This window comes from Nannobrachium achirus, assembly GCF_963921795.1.
Source record: "Nannobrachium achirus genome assembly, chromosome: 11".
In the NCBI taxonomy this organism is placed as follows: Eukaryota; Metazoa; Chordata; class Actinopteri; order Myctophiformes; family Myctophidae; genus Nannobrachium; species Nannobrachium achirus.
Genome location: NC_137820.1, coordinates 15062746 through 15087794, shown reverse-complemented (window position 1 = coordinate 15087794; position 25049 = coordinate 15062746). Strand labels below are relative to the sequence as shown.

The following is a 25049-nucleotide window of genomic DNA, read 5'->3' as shown; positions in this document are numbered from 1 at the left end:
AGCCGCATTAGAAGAGAGCTGCCACAGCAGGACACACTGGTCTGTAATTATTGTCATTCACAGCTAAAAATCACTCATCGCAAGTGGCATCTTTGCAACAACTCCATTGTTGATCAAAGGGGGAGGGATCTCTGTAAACACATGAGAACCTTACTCTTGAGCTCTACTGTCCAAGCTCCAAATAATGAATTAGTACTGTGTCCCATTAGCATTCCTCTTCCTCTCAAAACCTGATAACAAAAACACTACAGTATAGATAAGACATGAAGTCACTTCAAACCTAGCTCCTTTCGGAACCCCTCACCCCACTGCTACGCAACTCCGAGATGGGGTTCCTACTGGTCGCATGCCAGAATCTTCCGGCTGGGTGGACGATCCGCCGTTAGCGATCACTTCTTACCTTTGGTGAACACTCTATCCAAAAAGTGACGGGTCTCTGTTAATCTATAATCGTTTTACTTCTTTATCGTGGAAGAAAACCGAAGCACTGGGGTGAAATAAAGACTTTATATCGCTCAGAAGGTCAGACGGTTCTGTGTTTTCCCAGTTGTGTATATACCACGTGACCGGGGAGGCAGTAATGTTTTCCTATGCGGCCGCAACTTCCGGAATGTCTAAAAAACACAGAACCGGCTGACCTTCTGAGCGATATAAAGTCTTTATTTCACCCCAGTGCTTCGGTTTTCTTCCACGATAAAGAAGTAAAACGATTATAGATTAACAGAGACCCGTCACTTTTTGGATAGAGTGTTCACCAAAGGTAAGAAGTGATCGCTAACGGCGGATCGTCCACCCAGCCGGAAGATTCTGGCATGCGACCAGTAGGAACCCCATCTCGGAGCTGCGTAGCAGTGGGGTGAGGGGTTCCGAAAGGAGCTACTTCAAACCATTAACTTGAGTTTATATCACTCTTCATACTGCAGTCCATAAACCAGTGCACATACAATAATGGGTTAGTAAAAAAATAAAATAAGGTATTGAATAAATATATGGTATTACTTACTTCTGAAGAATGCAGCATTGGATTAAATCCACACAGGTTGCAGACAGTGTTCTTGCATCCAGTACAGGTATTGTAGTTTGGAGGATCCTTGGTACCCATGTTGAGTTCCACCTTACAGAGAGGACAGGTGGACTGGCCTCCTTTGGGAGCAGCTTGGACTACCTTTGGAGGCTCTGCTGGAGCTTTGTCCACTTTGGCCTGTACTGGTGGAGATGCCTTGGCCTGCTGCGGTTGCTCTGGCTTCTTCTGCTCTAGTTTGCTCTGGGCAACAGGAGGTTTGCTCTCTCTTGCAGGAAGAATCTTGGGAGAAACTGGTGGTGTGGGTTTGGGGGAAACCTGTGGTGCTGTGGACATCCTGCGAGGAGTCGGTGGGGTAGGTTTGGGTTCATCCTGAACAGCCGATGTAATCAAAGAGGAAGCAGAGCTCAAGATGGAGGAGCCAAAGCCAAACATCTTCCCGGTCACTGGTTTCGCAGCGTCCGGCTGAGCCTTTGGACCTCCAAAACCAAAGAAACCTCCTGATTCCTGTTTGGCAGGCTGCGCTGGAGCTGCTGCGGGTTTTGAAGGCTGTATTTGTTGGGGTTTTGCCACCTGCTGTTGCTCACTAGGCTTGCCTTGGACCGGCTTCTCCTGCTTTTGTGAAGCAGTTGGCACTGGGGCCCCGACAGCGGTAATTATTCTGTCTGGAGCTGCCGCAGCAGCCTCCTTTTTTACTTCAGCTTCTGTAGTCTTTTCAATTTGTGGTTGGACAGAGGTTACTATCTCTTTCTTCTGAGGAACAGCAGGTGTCACAACCTCACTCGGGGAAGGTGGCGGTTTCATCATGGCAGGTCCTGTTGGTTCAGATGCTCCTAGAGCTCTCTGCATCTGACAGTTCAGACAAAGCCACTCCTTTACCTGATATGAAAGAAAATGTAAACATTATGGTTAAACATAGCCTAATGCACACTTCAGAGGACTGAATATATAATCACTCATAAATATGCTTAATGCTTTATAAGAGATAACACATGAATCATTTTAACATAATGTAAGGTCAAGTATCATAATACTTCATAATTGCTGGACACTCACAGACATTGTTTTTGCAAGGATCATAATGTAGTGTAATTATCATACTTGTAATACATTATATTAATTGTACCATGCATTTTATAATCACAGTTAAAATTAGTGTGATTATAAGTTACTATAAATGGTAATCGGTAGCTTGACACAATAATGCTTTACAGTTTCTTTATTCTTTATACACATAGAATAAAGAATATAAATTATGTAGAGGGATGTAGAGGGGGGGGGGAAAGAAAAAGAAAACATCAAAGAAAAATAGTAATGGAAAACATAGCATACCTGCAAAATACGTAAAAACGTAGAGAGAATAATAAATAAATAATAAACACAAAAAAATAAAACATAATACAAATTACCCCTCCTTGGGACATTGAAATGGTGAGATTGGGACATTGAAATGGTGAGATGTAAGGTAGTTTTACGGTTAGTCACTCACAAGTGTTTTCAGGTTATTGAAATTTGAAAAAGGGTTGCAATCTAGCATAACATTTAGATTAAGAAATAAAAAACCTGTCTACCAACCAGGTAGATATAGATGGGGGAAGGTGATTTCCACATAAGCAGAATCAAAATGTGATAACATCTGCCTATAATAATGCATTATAACAGTGATTATTATAATGCATTATACAATTACTGTATGTATGTATGTATGTATGTATGTATGTATGTATGTATGTATGTATGTATGTAGGGGAGAGCGGGGTAAACTGAGACACTTTTTACATTTTCTCCCCTAGAGGCGAACTAAAAGATATATCAGTAAAAATATACACATTTCCCAGTAATTTGGGATGTTTCCTAACAATGGAAGTTATCAGAACATATTCAAGACAAAAGGCAGAGAAAATATGATTGTTTTAAAAAAAGTGGTCTTGTGTCTCAGTTTACCCCAGGACCGGGGTAAACTGAGACAGACCAGAGAAATCAACGGGGTAAAGTGATCCACTCACTTTTTTCACTTTAAAACTACCATAAAAACACAAAAACCCGGTTAACCGGGTTAAATATGCGCAATACAAAAATGTACATAGCAGACATTCTTTTAATAGGCTTTGTCCTGTCATTTCCACCCATGTGTCAAATAATGTGACACATGGGCAGAAGGAAAAAACTAAAAACCCTATAAAAAATGTATAGAAGGGTTTACCAAACTTTCCTCAGTTGATCCTTATGTAATTCTTCCTGTAGAATCTATTTCTGCAAAGTATATTGTTGTATTGTGCATAACTAATGAAATAATTCGCATATTCAGTCAAATATGCTAATTATCTCATTAATTATGCACAATACAAAGAAATATATATCAAAAATGGATTCTACAGGGGAAACTACATAAGAATCAATTGAGACTAGTTTGGTACACCCTTTATTTAGGTTTTTACAGCTTTCTCCCTGTCTTTCATGTTAAGGATAGTCTCACTTTACCCCGAAGCAATTGTCTCACTTTACCCCACAGCCACATTTTGGGAAAAGGGATATTTTTATCAATTCAGGGTAATCTTCAGCTAGCATCTATCACATGGATTTATAAGTTGGTAGTTCATCAACATGTATGATATAAAATGTTCTCCCTGCATCAATTTGCTTTGACACAACAGCTGATTATGTTGACAGCAAGAAATTTTACTTTTACATGCAAAAAACACATTTTTGTGAAAAAAGCATGTTTTCTACAGCACTATCAGGTCTCTCTTTTCATGACAAGTGGGAAATTCAAGGGGCTTGAAAATATAATGGTCACATGGCCACAAATGTGTTCCATTGCCAAGATAAATGGAGCGTCTCAGTTTACCCGGTGTCTCAGTTTACCCCGCTCTCCCCCTATGTATGTATGTATGTAAGTATGAATGTATGAATGTACAGTATTACAACCAGGGGTGAAAGTGAGCCAGAGCGGCCGGAAAAAAAAACATTCGGGGCCGGAACGGCGTTCCGTTAAGAGGAGGATGAAGGCAGATGTCAAAATCCCATATTAAATAACCTGCCACATGCACGTCCAAGAAGTAAACAATCTACTAATGTCAGATTAACATACACAAGTGTTACTAGTTATATTTTCTGATAAAGTTTGATAAACTTGTTTGTTTGACAAGGAGTGACTCGTCGTGTCTGTGGCTGCATGCGAGGCGACCGCGCGTTTCCCAACGAGTCTGTGGGCCTTAAGCTAGATGCAGAATAGACGACCGCGCGTTTCCCATAGAGTTATAATAAGAATAGAGAGGACACCGGATATCCCCGCCCGTCCACTTGCATTGAGTTGCTCACCCAGCGCATGAAGCGTACTTCCGCGTTTGAACGCCTCTGAAACGTGACGTAGTGGGGATACTATTTGGCTTCTGAGCCAATCGCGACGGTCGGGGCGTGGTCTGGGAGCGAGAAACGGGGAGGCGGGGGTAGCGGGGGGCTATCTGCCTCAACTGAACTAACTGTTTGAATAGAAGCCCCAACTGCAGTACCTCAAACGGCCACCATGTACTTTTTGCTTCAGGGCGCCCCCAGGGTTCTGGGGGCTTGGCGTTTCCCAACGAGCCTGTGGCCTTAAGCTAGATGCAGAATAGACCAAAATTTACAGTGAAAATCTTTAACTCAAATCTTTGCTTCTGGGGGTCCATGGAACAAAATATTTTGCGATGGGGGTCCATCCGTGGAACTAAATATTTTGAGATGGGGGTCCGCGGCCAAATACATATTTTGGGGATCCTTAACCACCGATAGGCACATTCTACAAATGTCTTCTAAATCCAACAGTTTTCTGAAAATAACTTATGTTGCTATCAGTGGTTCTCAAACTTTGTCATGTCAAGGACCCCCAAAATGATATGTATTTGGCCACGGACCCCCTAAATGTAGTGGAGTAGAAGTAAAAGTATTGGAAATACTCCAGTAAAATAGGCTACAAATATTTAAAACCTGTACTTAAATACAGTACTTGAGTAAATGTACTTAGTTACTTTACACAACTGGTTATAATAATATTAATAATAATATATTGTATTATCTGGAATTTATATAGAGTTTCTAAGTACTCAAAAATGTGTGTGTGGGCCTGGGGAGAGAACAAATAAGAGAACAGATGATGGTGACTTGACTAGGATGGAATAATGTATTTCTTTCTTTGTTGATGCTGCTACTGTATGTTTATGATGACATACTAAACAAAATGTTGTACAGTGACCATAAATATCTTATCTTATCTTAGGTGATTCTGCCAGCCCTACTGCTTACCCTTCTGTATGGAACAATGAACGATATGAATAGGCTTATTATAGATCATATTTCCTTTAGGATTGCAATCATGTTTCATGTTACAGTAAATGTAATGCCTAATTCAGGTGTAGGACCCGTAGTGTTTGTATTGCGTGCATGTGCCAAAATGCAGTTTTCTAAGCATTTCAGGGATTTTGGGGGGTTAGAGACCCCCAAATATTTTTCGGCAATTTTGGGACATTTCCGGCAAGAATTTCAAACCACTTTCACCCCTGATTACAACTATGAGAATTATAATAGGCCTACGCCCTACACGAAACTTCTGGCCAAAAGACAAAGGGCCCTATTTTCGTCCATGCCTTACCCCTTAGCCCTAAACTTCTTTTCCTTGTCTTACTATTTTAAATTAGATTAACTGGCCGATCTACATCAACACATTGTGAGCTTGTAGATCGGCTATTTGAAGTATAAAAAAATGTAGATATAAGGGCTAAGGCACAGACGAAAACAGGGCCCAAAGTCTGTGAGTGACTAGCAATTATGAAAATAATGAAATTTGACCATTATAAAGTTGAGTCATTATAAAATGCTTTATAACGTGTTGATTGTTTTTTTTTTTTTTTTTTTTTTTTTACGAAGCATCATGAGTGCTTTTTACAGTAATTATACAGTGTTATTAGAAGATTATTGTGAGCAAGGCATGGACGAAAATAGGGCCCTATATTATGTATGTTGTTCATAATGCATTATAGACATGAGCTGAGCTTTATAGAAAGTGTTACCAAAAAAAATAGCCTTTATTACACGTTTTAAGTGCACAATGCATATTTGTACGAAAACCGCTGATTGGTGAAACAATGTGGAGAGATTAGCTTACCCCTTGTACATTTGGCATGGGATTAAATCCACACATTTCGCAGACAGTGTTCTTGCATTCAGTGCAGGTATTGTAGTTAGGAGGATCCTTGGAGCCCATGTTAAGTTCCACCTTACAGAGGGGACAGGTGGAATGGCCTCCTTTGGGGGCAGCTTGGGGAGCTGGTAATGCCTTAGGAGGCTCTGCTGGAGCTTTTTCCACCTTGGCTTGTACTGGTGGAGAAGCATTGGCCTGCTGTGGTTTGTCTGGTTTATTCTCTTCTGTTTTTTGAACAGCAGGTGCCTTGCCAGGAGGGATTTTAGGGGAGCCTGGTGGTGTGGATTTTGGAGATACATGGGCTGTTGTGGACATCTTACGAGGAGTCGGTGGTGTAGTTTTAGGCTCATCCTGAACAGCTGATGTTATCAAAGTGGAAGCAGAGTTGAACATCGAGGAGCCAAAGCCAAACATCTTCCCTGTCACTGACTCTGCAGGCTTTGCCGCATCAGGGGGAGTTTTACGGCCACCAAAGCCAAAGAAACCTCCTGACTCCTGTTTCGCAGGCTGAGCTATTGTAGATTTGGCATCAGAGGCCCCAAGTTTTGGAGACTGTGGTTGTGGTTTTCGAGGTTGTTCTTTTGGTGTTCCTCCAGGGGGTTGTGGAAGTTGGCCTGGTGGTGCGGCTTCCTGCGGTTGAGTTTGTTGTAAAGAAGGTACAGCGTCACTCTGTTTGATAGTCGATGGAGCCATTTTCTCAGGCAAAGAGGCAGCTACAGGGGAAACCTTCTCTGAAGAAACAGGTTTATGTGTTTCCTGTTTTGTGGCTGTTGCAGAGGTCACAGTCTGTGCTGTGGCCAATGCGGCAGCCTCTTTCATCGGAGAGGGCAGAAGTTTCATCATGGGAAGGCCTGGGGGTTCAGATGCTCCAAGTGCTCTCTGCATCTGACAATTGAGACATAGCCACTCCTTCACCTAAAAAAGAATTAAGAAAATCATGAGATGAACGTATTGCTACTGATTAAGAGTTACGTTCTCCCCAATCATTATGTGGCATTCTCAAATACTGTAGGGGTAACATTCATGATCAGTGAACACATGTTAAACAAAATTAGATAAAATAATGTCAACAATCTTTTTTACATACAGTATGTGTTTTGAAAGAGCACAGCAAAGATAGACACACAAGAAGGGAAATCTGAATACATTTGATCAACTTTATAATGGTGTCATGCTGCAACCAACAACAACAGCTAAAGAGGATTAATTAGTTATAAAAGCAAGTTTTAGAAGAACATGCTGAATTGGATTTAGCCTAGATTACCTAAGTAATCTAGTAAACCGAGGTTGGTCTAATTACCTCTGTTATACTTGACATTGTGCTAAATCCACATTTACAGCAGACAGTGTTCTTGCATTCAGTACAGGTATTATAGTTGGGACGATCCTTGGAGCCAATGTTGAGTTCCACCTTACAGAGAGGACAAGTGGACTGGATTGCTTTGGGAGCAGATTGAGAGGGTGTTGCTGCATTTGGAGCTTCTGAAAGAGCCTTGCCAACTTTGGCCTGTACTGATGGAGAGGCCTTGGGTTCCTGGGGCTGCTGTGGTTCTGGTTCATGAGGAGCCGGTGGTTTGGTCTCTTTTGCTGGAGGAATCTTTGGAGAAAGCGGTGGAGTGTTCTTTGGAGAGATCTGTGATGTTGTGGACATCTTACGAGAACCTGGTGGTGTATTACGGGACTCATCTTGAACTGCTGATGTCATTAAAGTAGAAGCAGAGCTGAAGATGGAGGAACCAAAACCGAACATCTTCCCAGTCACTGACTCTGCAGGCTTTGATGCAGCACGCTCAGATTTAGGACTACCAAAACCAAAGAATCCCGCCGACTCCTGATTTGTTGGCTGAGCTGATGGAGCAACTGATTTGACAGCTGAAGTTCCGCCTTTTGGAGGCTGCTGTGAAGGTTTGACAGGATTCTGAATTGGAAGAGTTCTAGACTCTTGTTTGGGAGTTTCTTTGGGCACCTGTTGGGAAGGCTTTTTCCGTTGTAAAGACTGAACATCATCAACAGTAGAGGCTGCTACTAGTTGGTTAATTGCTTGTATTACTTCAGGCTTTTGTTCCTCCTTACACACTTCCTTTTCTGATATATCTTTATTTGACAGGGGGATTGATGGAGCAAAATCCAGTTTCCTTTCTGAAGCTTGAGCAAAGGTTTCACTGACTGGCAAAATAGGAGGGCTATCCTTTGCAGGGGGAGCAGCTGGTACGTCCTTGGACTGGGGTGCACTTGTAGTTTCCTTGGACTGGGGTGAAGGAGTTGTGGCTTCCTCTAACTGGAGTGAAGCAGTTGTGGTTTCCTTTGACTGGGGTGGCACAGGCACGGCTTCCTCTAACTGGGGTGAAGCAGTTGTTGCTTCCTGTGGCTGTGGTAAAGGGATCGTCGCTTCCTTGGGCTGGGGTAACTCAGCTGGGGGTTCCTTTGACTGGGGTGAAGAAGTTGTGTCTTCCTTGGGCTGGGGTAAAGGACTTGTGTCTTCTTTGGGCTGGGGTAAATGAGTTGTGTCTTCTTTGGGCTGGGGTAAAGGACTTGTGTCTTCTTTGGGCTGGGGTAAATGAGTTGTGTCTTCTTTGGGGTGGGGTAAATGAGTTGTGTCTTCTTTGGGCTGGGATAAAGGAGTTGTGTCCTCTTTAGGCTGGGGGTTGGGCTGTAGTAAAATAATTGTGTCTTCTTTGGGCTGAGGTAGAGGGGTTGTGTCTTCTTTGGGGTGGGATAAATGAGTTGTGTCTTCTTTGGGCTGGGGTAAATGAGCTGTGTCTTCTTTGGGGTGGGGTAAAGGAGTTGTGTCTTCTTTGGGCTGGGGCAAACTAGTTGTGTCCTCTTTAGGCTGGGGTAGATTAGTTGTGTCTTCTTTGGGCTGTAGTAAAAGAGTTGTGTCTTCTTTGGGCTGGGGTAGAGGAGTTGTGTCTTCTTTAGGGTGGGATAAATGAGTTGTGTCTTCTTTGGGCTGGGGTAAATGAGTTGTGTCTTCTTTGGGGTGGGGTAAAGTAGTTGTGTCTTCTTTGGGCTGGGGCAGAGGAGTTGTGTCTTCTTTGGGCTGGGGTAGAGGAGTTGTATCTTCTTTGGGGTGGGGTAAATGAGTTGTGTCTTCTTTTGGCTGGGGCAAAGGAGTTGTGTCTTCTTTGGGCTGGGGCAAACTAGTTCTGTCTTCTTTGGGCTGGGGCAAAGAAGTTGTGTCTTCTTTGGGCTTGGGTAAATGAGTTGTGTCTTCCTTGGGCTGTAGTAAAGGAGTTGGTTCTTCTTTGGTGTGGGGTAAATGAGTTGTGTCTGCTTTGGCCTGGGGTAGAGGAGTTGTGTCTTCTTTGGTGTGGGGTAAATGAGTTGTGTCTGCTTTGGGCTGGGGTAGAGGAGTTGTGTCTTCTTTCGGGTGGGGTGGAGGAGTAGTGTCTTTGGGCTGGGGTAACTCAGCTGGGGGTTCCTTTGACTGGGGTGAAGCAGTTGTGTCTTCCTTGGGCTGGGGTAAAGGAGTTGTCTCTTCTTTGGACTGGGGTAGAGGAGTTGTGTCTTCCTTGGGCATTTCAAGAGATGCCGTGGCTTCCTTGGAATGGGGTAAAGGGGTCATGTCTTCCTTGGACTGGGGTGAAGCAGGAGTTGAGGTCTCCTTAGGCAGTGTTGAAACTGGAGTTTTTGATGAGTCAGAAATTGAGGCTTCTTTTGTTAGGGTTGATGTTGGGGTGGTAACTTCACCCACTTGAGTTGAAGAAACTGATGCTTCACTGTCCTTTTTGTCTGGAATTTCTTTTTGTGTGTCTGCCTTAGTTTCGGCTGTGTTCTTTTGTTGGGAAGCTGCCTCAGATGCTGTCAGAGCTCTTTGCATTTGACAAGTGAGACATAACCAGTCCTTCACCTGAATGAAGAAATATACATTACAAAATGTTCCTCTAAATAGATGGGTCAACAGTGGTAACATTTGCTATTCATCCCATATATTACTGCGACACATTATAAACATCCTACTATAAATGACTGTGTTTTAAAACTATGAGAAATATAATACACTCTATGATCCTGGCAACCAGTGACCAGTAATTAAAGGGATATTCCACTTTCAAAAAAACGTTTGGTCACTTTATCATCTAATCAGGCTTTTATGAACACCCTGAACAGTTTTTAATTTACTTCATTCAATATTTAAATATTTGATGTAAATGTTATCTGTCCCCCCAGGTCTCTCCACATACACACCCATTGTAACTCAAACTCCATTTTAACCATGATAGATTCATTAAAAACACCCATTATTTTTTCTGGTGACTCATACTACCCTCCAAATACGTGAGCAGGCCGTGTTTTTTCCATAACCTTTTTCATTTATTTGTAATACTTCTTTGGGAAAATGAGAAAAACTAAATACAAAACAAAATGATTAAAAATAAATGAAAAAGGTTATGGAAAAAACACGGCCTGCTCACGTATTAGGAGGCTAGTATGAGTCACCAGAAAAAATAATGGGTGTTTTTAATGAATCTATCATGGTAAAATGGAGTTTGAAGTTACAGGGTGTGTATGTGGAGAGGCCCTGAGCCTGGGGAGGCAGACTCATGCAATGCAGAGTTTTTTTTAAGTGGAATATCCCTTTAAGTATTATGATACTTGACCTAATAAGTTTTAGTATATATGAGTGCTCATAATTATAATTATACAGTGTTATAAGTAGTTGAAATCAGCTGCCGGGCTGCCTGTCCAAACACTATGCTAGGCGGCTACGCTAGGAGTTTTCATGTGAAGTTCAGGGACATAGTAGCTAAATGTGGCATTAAAGCATTACACATTTCTATCGAATAACTTAATTACAATGAAATGAAGTTGACATGTTTTTTAAGGGCAACTTTTGTATAATCGCAATATGACTCTCACCCTCTTGTGTAATATTGCTGAATTAAGTATGTTTATAACACGTTTTAGACATGGGATGCATAGCGTCCCAAAGTGTTGCCCAAAGTAAAAAGAAAACATCTACATTTTGCCTCAATGAAATATAGACATAGTATAAGCTATAATACATGCCTTAAGAAACTAACACAATATAGAATATAATGATTTTATGATAATTAAGACAATGATCTTTTAACACATAATACAAAATACCAAAGTTGCAATTACTAATTAAAAGTTAAATTCAAATCAATTCTATATGACATCATAGCTTTTTCTGTATGTCAAGTTAAAGTAAGATAATAGGGATGTTTTTGAACATGGAGTTTGGCTTTGAGCCCTATAAGTCAAGTACTGTAGTTACAGTTCTTAATCAAGGATCTTACAACTCCATTGCTCTCAGTCTCTCCTCTAACACGCTGCATGTATTATTTGTTTGCAAACTCTGTCAGAGCTGTGCAACCCTTAAAGATAGTGTATGTGCAACCAAAAATGAATGTTGTATTTAAAGCCATACCATGTAACTTTTTTAATAAAACTAATCTTAAAATTGCTAAAGCTAAAGTTTTAGAACACCCACTCCGTTAATGTCAGCCCCTAAAGCCTTCTGTAAATATGTTTTCTATGATCCTGGCCAGGGTCCGGATTTCCCGGCAAAATTACGTCATCTGCATCATCCGTATACGTTGTGTATACGTTGGCCAATCACAGCGCGGATCATACACATATGATACACTACCGGCCAATCACAGCACGTCTTGCCGTCTCTTCAGGAAGTAGCCTCCCTCAGCAACAGTGTTTACGATGGTGAAGGATTCTTGCCTCTTACTCCCCAAATCCTGGTCAGAAAATTACGTTCTACCCCTCTACGGATTCGTATCGGTCGCGGTGGTTTGCGGCCCCGTTCCGGTGGTCCGCGGCGACTCCGGGCGAAAAACGGACGAAAAAAGCAATACCGCTACTGACCACTAGTTGAGCAACTTACACAGTATAGCTTTAAGGTTTGACGTTCAGCGTGTACTGTATCATCATAATATGATACAAGTGCTGTTACACTTACCTCTGCAACATTTGGCAAGGGGTTAAAGCCACACAGGTTGCAGACCGTGTTCTTGCATTCAGTACAGGTATTGTAGTTAGGAGGATCCTTGGAGCCCATGTTGAGTTCCACCTTACAGAGAGGACAGGTGGACTGGCCCTCTTTGGGAGCAGCACAGGAGGCTGCTGCTGCTGTTGAAGGCTCTGCTTGAGCTTTATCCAATTTGGCCTGTAGAGAAGCCTTGGCCTGTTGTGATTGCTCTGGTTTATTATCTTCAGTCTTTTGAACAGCAATTGGCTTAGTATCCTTTCCAGGTGGCATTTTAGGATTGCCTGGTGGTGTGTGTTTTGGAGAAACATCGGCCGTTATGGACATTTTACGAGGAGTCGGTGGTGTTGTTTTAGGCTCATCCTGAACAGCTGATGTTATCAAAGTGGACGCAGAGTTGAACATCGAGGAGCCAAAGCCAAACATCTTCCCAGTCACTGACTCTGCAGGCTTTTCAGCATCAGGCTGAGTTTTATGGCTGCCAAATCCAAAGAAACCCCCTGACTCCTGTTGTGGAGCTGGAGTGGCATTACTCTGCTTACGTCCAGGTTGACTTGTCAGGTCAGGTGGTTTCTGAGGACCTGAGGTTCTCCGGTTCTCTAGTGGTGTTTTCTGACCAAGAGCTGGGCTGTCCTGTTTCAGAGTTTCTGGTACTTTAGAAGCATCAGCCTTGGCAGGTTGTATTGATGGAGTAGAGAGTTTCCTCTGGGGGGAACCTGGTGCTGATGCTTCCTTCTTTTGATTTTCAGCTTCATTAGGTGAGGCTTGTGGTTTCATCAAATGAAATCCTGGAGGTTCAGATGATTCTAGAGCCTTCTGCATTTGGCAGGTGAGGCACAGCCAGTCTTTCAGCTGAAACATAGTGTGTTTTGTGTTGTTTTTTCATAAACACCAGACAAACAGCTAATAATAACTACATGGTTTTACAATTATTTGAATAAAAAAATATGTCATTTTCCAAAATAGATAACTGAATTAGTTAATGTTACAATTAAAGGTTCAAAGTGGGTGATGGATTTTCCATAAGATTAATATTCATAGGTAGATGAGGAACAAATACATTGATACATTCAACAATGAATTGATAACTAGAAATAAGTGCAGAGGTTAAAACATTTAACATGGTGTAGTTCATGACAGGAATGGAACAATACATTGTTGGGATAATAAAGATTAAGGAATTAAAAATAAAAACAATACATCAGCTTGACTTACCTCTGTTTTAATTGGCGTTGAGCTGAAGCCACATTGGTTGCAGACCGTGTTCTTGCATTCAGTACAGGTATTGTAGTTAGGAGGATCCTTGGAGCCCATGTTGAGTTCCACCTTACAGAGTGGACAGGTGGACTGGCCTCCTTTGGGAGTAGCTTGGACTACCTTTGGAGGCTCTGCAGGAACTTTGTCCACTTTGACCTGTACTGGTGGAGATGCCTTGGCCTGCTGTGGTTTCTCTGGTTTCTTTCCATCCAAAATGTGTGGATCAGATGGCCTGGATTCTTTTGCAGGCATCTTGGGAGACACTGGTGGTGTACTTGTGGGTGATGTCATCAAGGTTGAAGCAGAGCTGAAGATGGAGGAACCAAAGCCAAACATCTTCCCAGTCACTGATTCTGCAGGTTTTGTGGTTTCTGGCTGAGGTTTAGAACCACCAAAGCCAAAGAAACCTCCTGACTCCTGTTGTGGAGCTGGAGTGGCATTACTCTGCTTACGTCCAGGTTGATTTGTCTGGTCAGGTGCTTGCTGTTTTGGAGTGTCTGGTCGTTTAGCAGCCTCAGCCTTGGCAGGTTGTCCTGAAGGAGTGGATAGTTTCCTCTGGGGAGAACCTGGGGCTGAGGCCTCTTTCTTTTGTTGTTCAGATGGTAAGGGAATGTCCTTCTTTAGAGGTTCGGCTGAAGTAGGTACTTTGTTAGGTGAGGCTTGCTGTTTCATCGCATGAGATCCTGGAGGTTCAGATGATTGTAGAGCCTTCTGCATTTGGCAGGTGAGGCACAGCCACTCTTTCAGCTGAAAAATAGCGTTTTGTTTCGTAAACATCAGACAAACCGCTTATAATAACCACATGGTGGTATTATATTTACATGATTGTATGCTGAAAATGCATGTAAAATAAATGTTTTAACTTTACAAATGTGGGTGCAAAGTGATAGGATATCAATAGGGTTAATATTCATAGGTAGATTACAAATTGAATAGGGGGGACTATTCAAAGGTAGGTTATGAATAAATACAGGTCATGTCTCACTTGTCTCAATAGAAGAGCAGGGAGACAAAATACAACCACTCCAATTGTATAAATTACATTGTATTAACATAGTCTACGATACAGATTGGACAACAAAAGTTACATAATACCGCTTTAAAGTGGTGTGACGTGGATATCAACAATGCATTGTCATTATTATGAAGGTATTAGAAGAAGAAGAAGAAGAAGAAAAAGAAAAAGAAAAAGAAGAAGAAGAAGGAGGAGGAGAACATTAAAAAATATTTCTTCCAGCTTGACTTACCTCTGTTTTATCTGGCATTGAACTAAATCCACATTGGTTGCAGACCGTGTTCTTGCATCCAGTACAGGTATTGTAGTTAGGAGGATCCTTGGAGCCCACATTGAGTTCCACCTTACAGAGAGGACAGGCAGACGAGCCTCCTTTGGGGGTGTCTTGTGCAGCTGCTGTTGCCTTTTTCTCCTGCTCTGGTTTCTGAGTGGATGGTGGTTTGTTCTCTTTTGCAGGCATTTTGGGAGACACTGGTGGTGTACTTGTGGGTGATGTCATCAAAGTTGAAGCAGAGCTGAAGATGGAGGAACCAAAGCCAAACATCTTCCCAGTGACTGATTCTGCAGGTTTTGTGACTTCTGGTTGAGGTTTAGAACCACCAAAGCCAAAGAAACCTCCTGACTCCTGTTGTGGAGCTGGAGTGGCATTACTCTGCTTACGTCCAGGTTGATTTGTCTGGTCAGGTGCTTGCTGTTTTGGAGTGTCTGGTCGTTTAGCAGCCTCAGCCTTGGCAGGTTGTCCTGAAGGAGTGGATCGTTTCCTCTGGGGAGAACCTGGGGCTGATGACTCTTTCTTTTTGTGTTCAGATGGTAAGGGAATGTCCTTCTTTAGAGGTTCAGCTGAAGTAGGTACTTTGTTAGGTGAGGCTTGCTGTTTCATCGCATGAGATCCTGGAGGTTCAGATGATTCTAGAGCCTTCTGCATTTGGCAGGTGAGACACAGCCACTCTTTCAGCTGAAAAATAGTGTTTGTTTCATAAACATCAGACAAACATATTAACATACTCTATACAGATTGGACAAAAGAAAAAAGTTACAAATGCCACTTTAACATAGTGTGGTTCTTGACATGACAATGCATTGTCATTATTATGAACTTGAAGGTATTGAAAAAAGAAGAAGAAAAAGAAGAAGAGAAGAAGAAGAACATTTAAAAAACGTTTCTTCCAGCTCAACTTACCTCAGTTTTATCTGGCATTGAGCTAAAACCACATTGGTTGCAGACAGTGTTCTTGCATCCAGTACAGGTATTGTAGTTTGGCGGATCCTTGGATCCCATGTTGAGTTCCACCTTACAGAGAGGACAGGCGGACGGGCCTCCTTTGGGGGTGTCTTGTGCAGCTGCTGTTGCCTTTTTCTCCTGCTCTGGTTTCTGAGTGGATGGTAGTTTGGTCTCTTTTGCAGGCATCTTGGGAGACACTGGTGGTGTAGTTGTGGGTGATGTCATCAAAGTTGAAGCAGAGCTGAAGATGGAGGAACCAAAGCCAAACATCTTCCCAGTGACAGATTCTGCAGGCTTTGTGACTTCTGGTTGAGGTTTAGAACCACCAAAGCCAAAGAAACCTCCTGACTCCTGTTGTGGAGCTGGAGTGGCATTACTCTGCTTACGTCCAGGTTGACTTGTCTGGTCAGATGGTTTCTGAGGACCTGACGTCCTTCGGCTCTCCTGTGGTGTTTTCTGTTTCTGAGTCTCTGGTTCTTTAGGAGCCTCAGCCTTGACTGGTTGTCCAGCTGGAGCAGATGGTGTTCTCTGAGGGGATCCTGGTACCGATGCCTCCTTTTTATGGGGGTTAGCAGGTACTGGAGTATCCATTTGAGGATCAGCTGGTTTAGGGGTGGCCTTTTGGACAGCAACCGGTTTGGAGACTTCATGGGACTTCATGGGAGGTCCTGGAGGCTCAGATGCTCCGAGTGCTCTCTGCATCTGGCAGTTGAGACATAACCAATCCTTCACCTAAAATATCAATGGTTACAAAAAACTGGTTACTTGCTGATATGAGCATGAGTTTATTAAATCATCATGGTCTGTTACAGAAAGTTAAGTACGAAAAATAAACTTCTTGTAACTAGATTCAATACGTTAATTTAATATACCGTGAATCTTTTATATAACTTTCAAATTAATTATTTATATTCAATATATAATGCATTATAATCATACATATATTTGAATCTGCTTATTACACTGTATATATGTACTGTATAAGCACTCATCGATATTCATAACTCTTTATAACAAACATAAACATAACATAAAACATAAAAGCATTTTATAATTACTTTTAAGATCAAGTATCATAATACTTAATCATTGCCGAACACTCAGTGTATTATGGGTAAAATGGTCATACCGTTATATTTAAACACAAACAACCACCTGCTCTGATGCTAAGCTGATAAATTCTTCATTGGAATTAAAGGAATAAGCTGCATTTACAGTACATAAACACAGGCACCATAGAAAGTATTGCCATAAAGGATGCATAATATACACATATATTTGCATTGTTGTCACTGAACAAGATTAGAGATTTGCTTTCTCACCTCTGATACCTTTGGCATTGTGACAAATCCACATTGGTTGCAGACAGCGTTCTTGCATTCAGTACAGGTATTGTAGTTAGGAGGATCCTTGGAGCCCATGTTGAGTTCCACCTTGCAGAGAGGACAGGTGGACTGGACCTCTTTTAGAGCAGCATGGGAGGCTGCAGCTGCCGTTGGAGAATCTGCTGGAGCTTTATCCAATTTGGCCTGTACTGGTGGAGAAGCCTTGGCCTGCTGTGGTTGCTCTGGTTTCTTGTCTTCTGTTTTTTGAATGGCAGGTGGATTGGTGTCCTTTACAGGTGGCATTTTAGGAGAACCTGGAGGTGTGTGTTTTGGAGAAACATGGGCTGTTGTGGACATCTTACGAGGAGTCAGTGGTGTCGTTTTAGGCTCATCCTGGACCTCTTTGGGAGCAGATTGGAAGGCTGCTTCTGCATTTGAAGGCTCTGATGGAGCTTTGTCCACTTTGGCCTTAACTGGGGGAGAAGCTTTGACTTGCTGTGGCTGCTCTGGCTTCTTCTCCTCCACCATTTGCTGATCTGCTGGGGTGGTCACTTCTGTCGGAAGCACCTTAGGAGTAGTTGGCGGTGTGGCTTTTCGAGAGATTTTGGGGGTTGTGGGTGTTTTGGGGTAGACTTGGGCTGGTGCAGACATCTTGCGAGAAGCTGGTAGTGTACGGGACTCATCCTGAACAGCTGGTGCGGACATCTTGCGAGAACCCGGTTGTGTAGTACGGGACTCATCCTGAACAGCTGAGGTGATCATCGAAGATGCCGAGCTGAAAATGGAAGAACCGAAGCCAAACATCTTCGCTGTGCCTGATTCAGGAGTTTTTGCTGTATCAGGTTGAGCTTTAGGACCACTGAAGCCAATGAAACCTCCTGAGTCTTGCTGAGGAGTTGATGTGGCATTACTCTGCTTTTCCTCAGCTTGAATCTTCTGGCCAGGTGTGTTCTCAGGACCTGACATCCTCCGGCTCTCCTGTTGTGGTTTTTGATCAGGCGCTGAGATGGCCTGTTTCTGAGTCACTGGTTCTTGGATAGTCTCAACCTTGGCTGGCTGAACTGCAGGTGTAGACTGCTTCCTTTGAGGAGAACCCGGTGCTGAAGCCTCTTTCTTTTGGAGTGTATCAGGTGCTGAGGCTTTCTGCAGAGGTGCACTGGATGATTCAGTCTTTACAGGTTCAGCTTGTTTTTGAATAGCCGAGGGTGAGGTCTGAGGCTTCAGCGTAGGAGGTACTGGGGGTTCAGATGCACTCAAAGCCCTCTGCATCTGGCAGGTAAGACATAGCCACTCCTTAACCTGAAAGGTAAATAGTGGATTAAATTAAAATACAACACAAAGTTGTGGCATAACTTGACATCATGTGCTGGAAAACTGGGCAGTGATGAATGTTTGCTTTTGTTTATCTTGATGTATTAATCTAATGTAAAGGAAATATGTGTGTGTGTGTGTGTGTGTGTGTGTGTGTGTGTGTGTGTGTGTGTGTGTGTGTGTGTGTGTGAGTGTGCGTGTGCGCGTGTGCGTCAGGGTTTCCGCTAGGCATTTTTGGGGCCGGCCACCTTGGCCGGCAGGATTATATTTTACCGGCCAATCAATTAATTTATCGGCCATATTATAATGAACGTCACATACGTGTTTGCAGCTGAGATACTGTATGTGCAATTAGCTCTGGTCTATAGCGGTTAGTGGAGGAGAACTCCACTAACGCTATGGACCAGAGCTAATGTGCAATGTGCATGGTGACCCAACTAATAATTACACCATTTTATGTTAGCTTTCCTCTTTATCACAGATGCAATTGCAATCTGTTCCTGAGTTAAAATAATAGCCTAACTATCTACTTATGTAGAGGTATCGCTTGCCAAAAAAAAAAAGTGAATCGGCTAAAGTGGGCGCAACTCAAGCAAACCGTTTGCGCGCCCTGCCACACAGTGCCCTACAAATTAATAAGTTAATAGTGAATGATTTTGGCATCACGTCTCCTTAAACCTTAATATGAAAACATACAACCTTTGTTTTGTTTTGTTAATGTTATGTTATGATGACGCAAGGAAGGTTGACTTGCTTCTGTTGCTTTGACCACCACAATGGCATCACATCCATGCGATCAGAAAGTCATGTGGGTGCTTGTATAATCCATGTGATTCCACAGAGTTTGGGTCCCTTTTTTATTATCGTCTACTGGGTCCAGTTTGGTCTAGATTACCTCGGAAGAACCCCAGTTCTGTTCGGATCATAACACTAAACCCACGCTGTATAGCGCTGATTGTTTTACAAGCTGCCTGAACTGTCAGCTGTGATGTGTGCTTCTCCGTATGGCCGTCGTGTGCATATCTAAAATAGCAGACGTACAAGCCCACAGTGCCGCGCGTTACGACGGGGTGTGAGCTTGAAGCTCTGATATTTTCAATGCACGTAACCATCGTACGACGAATATAGACTGATCTAATGCGCACAGCGCAGCATGAAGCAGCAGCAGCGGCGAGCTTCGCTGTCATGTCACAGAACATGATACACTTTTAAAATTATGATAGGTTTTAATGGTTGTAGCTTTACTTTAGCCAAATTATTATGTGAATAATAAGATTAAATGATAAAATAGCCTATAGATGCATTTTCCCAGCCGGCCACGGTGGCCGGTGGACTTTTTAATTACCGGCCAATTAAACATTTAACCGGCCAATGGCCGGTAAATACCGGCTAACGGAATCTCTGGTGTGCGTGCGTGCGTGCGTGCGTGCGTGCGTGCGTGTGTGTGTGTGTGTGTGTGTGTTTTTTTACCTCTGACACACTCGCCATTGAGCTGAAGCCACATTGGTTGCAGACCGTGTTCTTGCATTCAGTACAGGTATTGTAGTTAGGAGGATCCTTGGATCCCATGTTGAGTTCCACCTTACAGAGTGGACAGGATGACTGGTCTCCTTTAGGGGCACCTTTTGCGGCTGCTGCCTTCTTCTTCTGCTCTGGTTTCGGAGTAGAAGGTGATTTGGTCTCTTTTGCAGGCATTTTGGGAGACACTGGTGGTGTACTTGCGGGTGATGTCATCAAAGTTGATGCAGAGCTGAAGAGAGAGGAACCAAAGCCAAACATCTTCCCAGTCACTGACTCTTCAGGCTTTGTGGCTTCAGGCTGAGGTTTCGAACCACCAAAGCCAAAGAAGCCTCCTGACTCCTGCTGTGGAGCTGGAGTGGCATTACTCTGCTTACGTCCAGGTTGACTTGTCTGGTCAGGTGGTTTCTGAGGACCAGAGGTTCTCCGGCTCTCCTGTGTTGTTTTCTGACCAGGAGAAGGGCTGGCCTGTTTCTGAGTCTCGGGTCCTTTAACAGCTTCAGGCTTGGCTGGCTGTCCTGCTGGTGTAACCTTGTTCCTCTGAGGGGAACCAGGTGCTGACCCTTCCGTTGTTTTCTTGAGAGGTTCTAGGGGTGCGGAAGCTCCTGCTGCTCTCTGCACCTGACAGTTGAGACATAACCACTCCTTCACCTAAAACACAGTAATCAGTTCATCAGTGAAAAGCTATACAGTGTACTCGCACGGTTGAACATAATATATCTTTCTCAAACGACAATAGTCATACTAGTACTCTAGGTGAACACACAAACAAACACATCTACTGTATTTTAGCCATGGAATTGTAAAGTATTGCCTCTGGAAATGTATTACATTATATAATTTCCTCACAAATATTGAAATCCATATTGAAGACAGGCAAAATATCTACCTATTATTTAAAATATCATAAACATATCATAAACAAAATCAAGTTTTTCAAATTAAGCAAATGAGGAGATGGAACATAAAAGTCTCAGAAAAACATATATTCTTACCCCTGTATCATTTGGCATGGGGTTAAATCCACATTGGTTGCAGACATTGTTCTTGCATTCAGTACAGGTATTGTAGTTAGGATGATCCTTGGAGCCCATGTTGAGTTCCACCTTACAGAGAGGACAAGTGGACTGGCCTCCTTTGGTCGCATCTTGGGCAGCTGCTGCCTTCTTCTCCTGCTCTGGTTTTTGAGTAGAAGGTGTTTTGGTCTCTTTTGCAGGCATTTTGGGAGACACTGGTGGTGTATTTGTGGGTGATGTCATCAAAGTTGATGCAGAGCTGAAGAGGGAGGAACCAAAGCCAAACATCTTCCCAGACACTGACTCTTCAGGCTTTGTGACTTCAGGCTGAGGTTTAGAACCACCAAAGCCAAAGAAGCCTCCTGACTCCTGTTGTGGAGCTGGAGTGGTGTTACTCTGCTTACGTCCAGGTTGACTTGTCTGGTCAGGTGGTTTCTGAGGACCTGAGGTTCTCCGGCTCTCCTGTGTTGTTTTCTGACCAGGAGAAGGGCTGGCCTGTTTCTGAGTCTCGGGTCCTTTAACAGCTTCAGGCTTGGCTGGCTGTCCTGCTGGTGTAACCTTGTTCCTCTGAGGGGAACCAGGTGCTGACCCTTCTGTTTTTTTCTTGAGAGGTTCTAGGGGTGCGGAAGCTCCTGCTGCTCTCTGCACCTGACAGTTGAGACATAACCACTCCTTCACCTAAAACACAGTAATCAGTTCATCAGTGAAAAGATATAGTGTTCCCGCACGATAGGACATAATCTATCTTTCTCAAAGGACAATAGTCATACTAGTACTCTAAGTGAACACACAAACAAACAAATAAACAAACATATCTACTCTATGTGAGTCATAGGATTGTAAGATTATGCCTCTGGGATTGTTTAACATAAAATAATTTCCACGCAAATGTTGAATTCCATAATTGAAGACATACAAAAATATGTACATATTATTTAAATATCATAACACATATCTTAAACAAAATCATGTTTTTCAAATGAAGAAAAGAGGAAATGGAATATAAAAGTCTCTGAAAAACATGTAGTCTTACCCCTGTATCATTTGGCATGGGGTTGAATCCACATTGGTTGCAGAAAGCGTTCTTGCATTCAGTACAGGTATTGTAGTTAGGAGGATCCTTGGAGCCCCTGTTGATCTCCACTTTGCAGAGAGGACATGTGGACTGGCCTGCTTTGGTTCCATCTTGTGCAGCTGCTGCCTTCTTCTCCTGCTCTGGTTTTTGAGTAGATGATGTTGGTTTGGTCTCTTTTGCAGGCATTTTGGGAGACACTGGTGGTGTATTTGTGGGTGATGTCATCAAAGTTGATGCAGAGCTGAAGAGGGAGGAACCAAAGCCAAACATCTTCCCAGTCACTGACTCTTCAGGCTTTGTGACTTCTGGCTGAGGTTTAGAACCACCAAAGCCAAAGAAGCCTCCTGACTCCTGTTGTGGAGCTGGAGTTGCATTACTCTGCTTACGTCCAGTTTGACTTGTCTGGTCAGGTGGTTTCTGAGGACCAGAGGTTCTCCGGCTCTCCTGTGTTGTTTTCTGACCAGGAGAAGGGCTGGCCTGTTTCTGAGTCTCGGGTCCTTTAACAGCTTCAGGCTTGGCTGGCTGTCCTGCTGGTGTAACCTTGTTCCTCTGAGGGGAACCAGGTGCTGACCCTTCCGTTGTTTTCTTGAGAGGTTCTAGGGGTGCGGAAGCTCCTGCTGCTCTCTGCACCTGACAGTTGAGACATAACCACTCCTTCACCTAAAACACAGTAATCGGTTCATCAGTGGAAAGCTAGACAGTGTTCTCACAAGATAGGACATCATTTAGCTTTCTCAAAAGACATTAGTCATACTAGTACTCTAGCTGAACACAGAAACAAACACATCTACAGTAGTCATGGGATTGTAAAGTGATGCCCCTGGAAATGTTGTTTCATATTACAAATTGTCCTCACAAATACTGAATTCCAAATTGAAGACATACACAAATAACACAATATGTACATATTATTTAAAATATCATGAACGTATTGTAAACTAAATCATGTTTTTCAAATTAAGCAAATGAGGAAATGGAACATAAGAGTCTCAGAAAAACGTATAGTCTTACCCCTGTATCGTTTGGCATGGGGTTAAATCCACATTGGTTGCAGACATTGTTCTTGCATTCAGTACAGGTATTGTAGTTAGGAGGATCCTTGGAGCCCATGTTGAGTTCCACCTTACAAAGTGGACATGTGGACTGGCCTCCTTTAGCAGCTGATTGGGAGGCAGCTACTGGTTTTGGAGCCTCTTTTGCAGACATTTTGGGAGATAATGGTGGTGTACTTGCAGGGGATGTCATCAAAGTGGAAGCAGAGCTTAAAAAGGAGGAACCAAAGCCAAACATCTTCCCAGTCACTGACTCTTCAGGTTTTGTGACTTCAGGCAGAGGTTTAGAACCACCAAAGCCAAAGAAGCCTCCTGACTCCTGTTGTGGAGCTGGAGTGGCATTACTCTGCTTACGTCCAGGTTGACTTGTCTGGTCAGGTGGTTTCTGAGGACCAGAGGTTCTCCGGCTCTCCTGTGTTGTTTTCTGACCAGGAGAAGGGCTGGCCTGTTTCTGAGTCTCGGGTCCTTTAACAGCTTCAGGCTTGGCTGGCTGTCCTGCTGGTGTAACCTTGTTCCTCTGAGGGGAGCCAGGTGCTGACCCTTCTGTTTTTTTCTTGGGAGGTTCTAGGGGCGCAGAAGCTCCTGCTGCTCTCTGCACCTGACAGTTGAGACATAACCACTCCTTCACCTGAAACACAGTAATCAGTTCATCAGTGAAAAGCTATACAGTGCACTTGCACGATTGGACATCATTTCGCTTTCTCAAAAAACAATCTCAGCAGCCATAACCCACAGCGACGCTCTTCAAATATTTTTAAGCATCCTGCGCGATAGAATCACATTTACACTGCATCTAAAGACTCCACCTTTTGCACAAAAATCGCGCATTTTTACCCCAATGTTCCTAGCAGCTTCTCCTGAAGCTATTGTATTCGCACGATGTACACTTTGTAGAAAAGTAATGTGTGGGTTTGCTATGCAAATCTTTCCCCAGAGTGTCTCCTACGCAATTTTCGTCACCAAAGTATCAGGTTACAGTTTGCTTCAGCAGTGACGGGCGCAGCAGCGAGAGCCTAGCTAGCCGAGAGACTGTATCTTACAAGAAGTTGGCGGCCCTTCGGGCCACTCACATCTAGAGTTCGGCCCACTCACCTCTTCACAGCAACATACTGTCTGTCTGTCTCTGTGTGTGTGTGTGTGTGTGTGTGTGTGTGTGTGTGTGTGTGTGTGTGTGTGTGTGTGTGTGTGTGTGTGTGTGTGTGTGTGTGTGTGTGTAGGGGTGTGTGTGTGTGTGTGTGTGTGTGTTGCTAAAATGAAAACATTGAAATAATGAAAATAAAACATTGGCAGGCCTATTATAGTAATAATAATAACACAATTAGGCCAAAACTTTTTTTTTTTTCAAAAAACTTTTTTTTTTCAAAAAACTTTTTTTTTTCAAAAAACTTTTTTTTCAAAAAACTTTTTTTTTTCTCAAAAAATTTTTTTTTTTCAAAAAAATATTTTTTCTCAAAAAAATATTTTTTCTCAAAAAAAGAACTACCCATATTTGCCCATTACAAATCCATTTGATTGCTGGTATACCGTGAGGGCCCCCGGAGGGGGCCCGAGCTCTAGATTTGAGGGCCCCCAAAGGGGGCCCGAAATTCTAGTAGTCATAATAGTACTCTAGGTGAACACCCAAACAAACAAACAAATCTACCTCATGTGAGTCATGGGATTGTATACTAATGCCTCTGGAAATGCATTACATTATATAATTTCCTCACAAATATTGAATTTCATATTGAAAATATGCAAAATATCTACATATTATTTAAAATATCATAAACATATTGTAAAGAAAATTATGTTTTTCAAATTAAGCAAATGAAGAAATGGAACATAACAGTCTCAGAAAAATGTATAGTCTTACCCCTTTATCATTTGGCATGTTAAATCCACATTGGTTGCAGAAAGCATTCTTGCATTCAGTACAGGCATTGTAGTTAGGAGATTCCTTGGAGCCCATGTTGATTTCCACTTTGCAGAGAGGACATGTGGACTGGCCTGCTTTGGTTCCAGCTTGTGCAGCTGCTGCCTTCTTCTCCTGCTCTGGTTTTTGAGTAGATGATGTTGGTTTGGTGTCTTTTGCAGGCATTTTGGGAGACACTGGT

At 42.9% G+C, this 25049-nt stretch overlaps 1 protein-coding gene across 1 annotated transcript in view; it reads right to left on the bottom strand.

Moving 5' to 3' along the window:
- The window catches only part of pclob (piccolo presynaptic cytomatrix protein b), a gene marked incomplete at both ends in the record, with an annotated part of 116918 nt that overhangs the window by 80318 nt on the left and 11551 nt on the right, over nt 1–25049 (bottom strand). Inside the window, 7 exon segments of the mRNA XM_080736883.1 lie at nt 1004–1900; nt 6207–7112; nt 7711–9774; nt 12136–13014; nt 13378–14166; nt 14667–15389; nt 15615–16388. Coding sequence (XP_080593009.1) covers nt 1004–1900; nt 6207–7112; nt 7711–9774; nt 12136–13014; nt 13378–14166; nt 14667–15389; nt 15615–16388 — 7032 coding nt within the window.